The sequence below is a fragment of the Stegastes partitus genome, unplaced genomic scaffold (genome assembly GCF_000690725.1).
Source record: "Stegastes partitus isolate 25-593 unplaced genomic scaffold, Stegastes_partitus-1.0.2 Scaffold1683, whole genome shotgun sequence".
NCBI lineage: Eukaryota > Metazoa > Chordata > Actinopteri > Pomacentridae > Stegastes > Stegastes partitus.
Window position 1 is genome coordinate 53,166 of NW_007579414.1, and position 4,038 is coordinate 57,203.

A 4,038-nucleotide genomic window follows, 5' to 3' on the forward strand; every position below is an offset into this window, starting at 1 on the left:
AAAGATAAAATGACTCGGATCAGATTTGTGGCAAGGACATCCCTACCTTAGAAACAGGCTGAGGAGCTTGGACTAGAGGCTTCTTGAATTTTTAACAATTTTATTAATCAATGATCAGCCACACTGTCAGTCAATGACACAAACTGAGCACAATGAACATCTGTCCTGTGCCGATGTTGCTGTTGTTGTCAAAAGATGCGTGATTTCTGCTGCCAAGTCAATTCTATAAGGTACTTTGAAATTGGAACTCTGTCCTAGTTAATCCTAGTTTGTTTTAAACACATGAGCTCTGTCGGAGGTCATTAGGTGTTGCATAAGTTTTTGTCAGGGTGCCCGTTGCTAGCTAAACCCCCACAATGCTCTTTGCTTGCTAACATGAATTACAAGTAGTCTGAGTGACGCCTCCTCTGGTCTCTACAGTGTTAAACAGTAAGAGGCTCCACCTGGTGGAACAATCAGGTACTGCAGTTAATCGATAACACATTTTCTGACACGCATGTAGAGAAAACAGGTTTTCACTGACTTCTTGAGTTTGTGGAGCCTCAGTGCATCCGACCCTCTAACACTACATTTCAAACCGCATCCTGCCGGAGCTTTACAACAAGGTTTATGACCACTTGTGTAAATTAATGAACAACTTAGACACAGAAATACATTTTTTTCCTTAATGCACTGCAGAGACATTCAATTGTCGAGCTGTCAAGCATTTACAGTGGATTGGTTTTAGTACCTTTAATCTACTTGAAGTGTGTATTATCTTAGATACTGAAATTGGACCAAGACTTGGTCGTGTGTTCTGGTTCCTTGCTGGATTTTCTAGCACATTCAAAGTAATTTTGTTGGTGTCACTTTGTGCTTATGAGTCTATTTCAAAGACTCATTATTAGCTTATGCTGTTGTATTTCACTGTAACATTGCCCATCATGACTGAAACGTCCCTTTGTATTTCAGTCCTTGAACATAAATCACTACCGGTTGCCTCCCAAAAAATAGAAATACTTAATTAAATTGTTATTCTAAATTTTCAGCAACTATAGTTGACTCTGAAAAACTTTGATGGGGGCCAGTCCTAGTTTGCATGATGTATTAGGTTGGAAATCTTCTTAAACATGCTTTAGTTTTTAAATTTAAAGTCAAGAGCTGCTACAACTACCAACGGTTCCCTTCATACAGCAAGTTAGCTCCCACAAAAGTCACATTTTAAGAATTTCCGTTGTGTTCATGTTGATGAAGCTGCAACATGTCTTCACAATGTGCATCACAGACCTGATATAATCACGAATTTCAGTTCCCAAAACCTAAAATGAAGGGTTTGACATTGCTATCGGGCGGAACCTGCATCCCTCCCCGTCCTACCTGGATTGGTGGCGTGCTCCAGGTGTCCTAAGCTCGTCTGCTTGGTGATCCGGTAGATGAGTTCTCCCGGCTCGCTGTCCTGGTCGCTGGCCGACAGCTGCAGCGTCGTCAGCTTCTTCATGGTGTTTTCGTCCAGCACCAGGCCTTTGTTCACCACCACAGATGGAGGAAGACGGTCCTCTGCGAAGGAAAAGAGGCTCAGAGTTAGCAATAAAAACTTGTTGGCCGAGTTTGTGAAAACAGTTCACATCCAGAAGGAGTCATTTCTCATTCTGGTAAAAAAAAAAAGAAAAAAGAAGAAGCTGTGGAGCACAAAGACTGATTTGGAGAGAGTAGATAAGGAATGACACGACTACAAGTGGAAAAACCAGAAAAGATTAAGTTGGCCGACAGCAGAAGAGCGAGTATCAGGAGGTGTGAAAGAGCGATATAAGTTTGTGAGATTTGGATTTAGGAGAGACTGAGCGAAGGGCAGAGAAGTCATCAGAGGAAGGAGACAGAGCTTTGCTGGAGTCACATCTGAGAGAGAAAAATGTGGGAATAATACAGAACAAGATAAAAAAAAAAAAGGGAAAAAAAAGAAGAAAGATATGAGAGAATCAGGATGCTGTTGAACCGTGAGGGACAGAAAATCCTTCAAATGTAGAAAGTCTATATTCGAACTGCTGAACTGCTGTTTGGCTGCTTCCCCAGAAAAAGAAAAACTTAGTTTTCTGGTGTTTTCAGAGAGCAGAACACATCCGTCTGACACAAAACAACTCAGATATTCTCTCAAAACATAAACACATTTAAAAACAGTGGCTATCGATGAACAGATTTTGATTATCTATGATATGACCATGAACAAAAGTTTCCATGCACTTGTGAAGACCTTGTATATCATGGCAGCCTTGAGTTTCCTGTGACTCCTTTGACTCTTAATTTTCTATGATGGAATCATTGAAACACGTCGCAACCAACAATCATCCATTTTGGTTCTTCGATATATTATTTGAAGGTCTTATGGACATATGAAGAAGTCTGCTGGGTCAAAGACATACATACACCAAGCTGTGGTAATTACGTTTTCTTAAACGAGTGATTACGATTGACTACAGCTGTCGGCTCCTCTGTGCCAATTTGCTAAACTCGTCCGAATCAGCCACAAATACTAATAAAGTATACCACAAAGTCTGTGGAGCTCAGCAAAGACCTCAAAAAGCAAATCATCGACTTGAACGAAAACAGTACTTTGTAAGAATAAAGTTCCTGGTCCAGTTGTGTTACTGCCACGATCAGGAAGAAAACCCAAACTATCACCTGCTGTTGAGAGACGACTGCTCAGGATGGTCAAGAGTCAACCAGGAATCAGCAGAAAGCAGCTCTGGAGGAATCAGAAGCTGTCAGTGTCCACAGGGTTTGACATCAACATGAGCTGAACCATAAAGTTTCACTGAAGTTTGATCACATGGACAAAGAAAAGGCCTTCTAGATGAAAGTTCTGTGGTCAGATGCAACAAAAACTGAGCAGAAATCTGTTTGGAGGAGAGAAGGTGAGGCCTTTAACCCCAAGAACACCGACCCTACCATAAGGCATGGAGGTGGCAGCATCATGCTCTGGGGCTGTTCTGCTGAGCTTTGAGCTTTACACAAAGTCAATGGAATTTACTTTTTACTTCTTCAGGAAAACCTAAAACCATCAGCTGAAGGTTGATATTGGACACGGTTGAGTGTTTCGACAAGACGATGACTCCAAACACACATCAAAGAGGTAAAGAAATGGTTCAGTCAGGCTGGGATGAAGGTTCTAGACTGGTCTCCCCAGAATCCTGACTTAAACCCCATCAAGATCCTCTGGAGTGATGACGAAACAAGTCTGGGCCATCAAATTTAGTTCAACAGCATCAATTCAAAGATTCAAGAAGCTTGTGGACGGAAACCAGAAGCGTCTCGCTGCCAAAGGACGTTTGACCAAATATTTCTGTATGTATATTTTTGACCCAGCAGATTATTGATATTGTCATATTTTTAGAAGACCTTGAATAAATCCACAAAAGAACCAAAACATATGATTGTGTTTTTGCAACAAATGACTCCAACATAGAAAATTCTGAGTCATAGGAGTCACTGGAAACTCAGGACGACGATAAACATGCGGATTAATGTGTACACATCTGGAATATACATGTAAGGGTGGAAGCTAGCAGGCTGCCAACGTGGTGTCTAAGTACTGTGACTATGTTCTCATGATTCCTAAAGACTTCTTCTAAGGAAAGCTCCACAATTCGTATTCCGGCTGCGTCCTTTTGTCCACATCAGTAAGCATGCCCGACAAAGGGATACATCTGCAGTAATTGCCTTCTACTCCCCACTAAACGGAGGAACACTCGGCTGTTTGTAGCGCCGACGCAGGAAACCCACCGAGCACGCTGATGAAGAAGGACTGGTCGATCAGCTTGTTGCCCTCGGGGTCGACCAGGTTGAACTTGAACGACAGGCTGCCTCCCTTCTCGCCTTTCTCGTGGCTGAACTGCAGCAGACCTGGAGGACAAACACTCGGTTTAGAGGCTCGGCTACGAAACGCTAAACATCCATGAGTGGAGGTGAGTTACAGCTACAGAGACACAGAGTCCTGGACTGGTGGTTGGGTTGGAGGGAAATCTGCTGAACTGGTTTAAAGAGCCCTTAATGCACATTTACAGG

At 42.4% G+C, this 4,038-nt stretch overlaps 1 protein-coding gene across 1 annotated transcript in view; it reads right to left on the bottom strand.

Annotated features, from left to right (window-relative positions):
• LOC103372019 (extracellular matrix protein FRAS1-like) overlaps positions 1-4,038 on the bottom strand; it is a 157,257-nt gene that overhangs the window by 50,741 nt on the left and 102,478 nt on the right. The window contains exons 25-26 of the mRNA XM_008301532.1: positions 3,757-3,876; positions 1,357-1,536 (exon numbers count right to left, since the gene is read on the bottom strand). Of these exons, the coding sequence (XP_008299754.1) occupies positions 1,357-1,536; positions 3,757-3,876 (300 nt within the window). The remainder of the gene's footprint in view (positions 1-1,356; positions 1,537-3,756; positions 3,877-4,038) is intronic.